Genomic DNA, 1,822 nt, shown 5'->3' with positions numbered 1-1,822 from the left:
ATAAGTTGGGACAATGAACAAAAAGGCAGACATTTTTATGAAATACAACCAACGGTAGGACAGATTTTGAAATCAAGTGGAAGCAGGAAGGAGGATTGTATTCTTTCAAGATTAAGGCTAGGACATACAGGGCTAAACTCTACACTACACATGATAGGAAAACATCCAACAGGCTTGTGTGATGGATGCGGAGAGAGAGAGACAGTAGAACATGTAATCATTAGTTGCAATAAATACATGGAGGAAAGAAATATATTAATCAATGATCTAAAGATAATTGATAAACAAATAACTCTGAAAGAATTTTTATATCCGGAAGGAAGGAAATGGTTGATACAATTCTTAAAAAGAACTCAGTTAATACATAGGATATAGAATGTCTAGGACCTGAGCTGTAGATGGAGGAGCTGAACACGCAGCAACATCGAAGGCTCGGGTTTTGCAGAGTCTAGAGTTATAAAATGAATAAATAAATAAATAATAATAATAAAAAGAACCTCTGATCCATAACCCACAGTAGGTGGCGGTAATGCTCTGTTTAGAATGCGAACCGCCAATAAACACCAAGAAGAAGAAGAAGAAGAAGAAGAACAGGAAGTTCCAACCAGCTTTGTTTACCAACTTCACGCTCGCGCTCAGTTGTTTTTGAAGTCCGTAAAATTACGTTTGCTATTTATGACATGGTTTATGCAACATGAACGTTAAACGTGACTTCGCGCTAACTTTATAGCGTAACCTTACGCGATGGCGAGCGGCTCTTGAAAGCAGTGAATGGGATCGGAAAGCATTGCGAGCAAATCAGCTGATTATTTGACGCACTGTCAACACTCATGATTCTAGATCTCTGCTGTTTGTACGAATTATATGCGCCTAAACCAAACCAATGCGGTAGAACTGCCAAGAACTTAACTCCGTTTTTTTTTATCTGTAGCTGCTTCTGTGTGAAACTCCACTGGAGTGTAATGTGTGTAACGTTAGTGTGAGAGATCAGAGTGAGCTGAGAAGATGCCGTGCACATGCGGGAACTGGAGGAGGTGGATTCGGCCTCTGGTGGTGGTGCTCTACATCCTGCTTCTTTTGGTTGTTCTTCCACTGTGTGTATGGGAACTGCAAAAATCAGAGGTCAGAAGTCTTTTCAGAAATACACTCTTTAAACATTCAGCTGCTTTCTTTAGAATCTGCTCATAAATTGTTACAGTTCAGACAAAGAGACAAATTTACTCACTCTTCATTTGTACCGATGACTTTCTTCCTTCTGTGGAACGCAAAAGAAGATATTTTGAAGAATGTTGTTGGTAATCTGATAGTTCATGGTACCCATTGAATGTTATGGGTTTCCCCCCTAGCGTTACTTTAAAAGTTAATGGCTAAATTCAGCTGTTTCTTTCGAAAATTAGTCCTTTGGCATTCAACAAAAGATATGCATAATGGTTGTAAACAAATCAAGGGTGAGTAGATTTTCTTTTCTTTGTAAACTGTGCCTTTAACACCACAGTGACCTTTAAAATGACACTTCAGACTTATTTGACCTACAATAAAAACCATCAATTAATAACAGGTAACGTTAACAGAGGTTTGAATCGAATACAGATGAACTGTTAAATAAATTTCAGTAAAAACTTCCTGGTTTATTGTAGTAGATTTTGGTATTTAAATGAATATCTTGGTATAACGTGTTTTTTTTTTTAAAAACATATATGAATGCTATTTTAATATTAATAAAGAGTTTAAAGAAATATTTTACCATTTAATAATTTAAGCTTTTAAAGTTGTAAATTAAAAAAAGGTATAATTAAAATGAAACAAAACAAATAATGTATAC

The 1,822-nt window shown here is 35.8% G+C and overlaps 1 protein-coding gene across 1 annotated transcript in view; it reads left to right on the top strand.

Annotated features, from left to right (window-relative positions):
* The first annotated feature begins 595 nt into the window (after positions 1-595).
* tmem184c (transmembrane protein 184C) overlaps positions 596-1,822 on the top strand; it is a 23,677-nt gene continuing 22,450 nt past the window's right edge. The window contains exon 1 of the mRNA XM_056457729.1: positions 596-1,122. Within this exon, the coding sequence (XP_056313704.1) occupies positions 1,006-1,122 (117 nt within the window). The 5' untranslated portion in view covers positions 596-1,005. The remainder of the gene's footprint in view (positions 1,123-1,822) is intronic.

The sequence above is a fragment of the Danio aesculapii genome, chromosome 1, assembly GCF_903798145.1.
Source record: "Danio aesculapii chromosome 1, fDanAes4.1, whole genome shotgun sequence".
NCBI lineage: Eukaryota > Metazoa > Chordata > Actinopteri > Cypriniformes > Danionidae > Danio > Danio aesculapii.
This window is presented reverse-complemented; position numbering and strand designations above follow the sequence as displayed.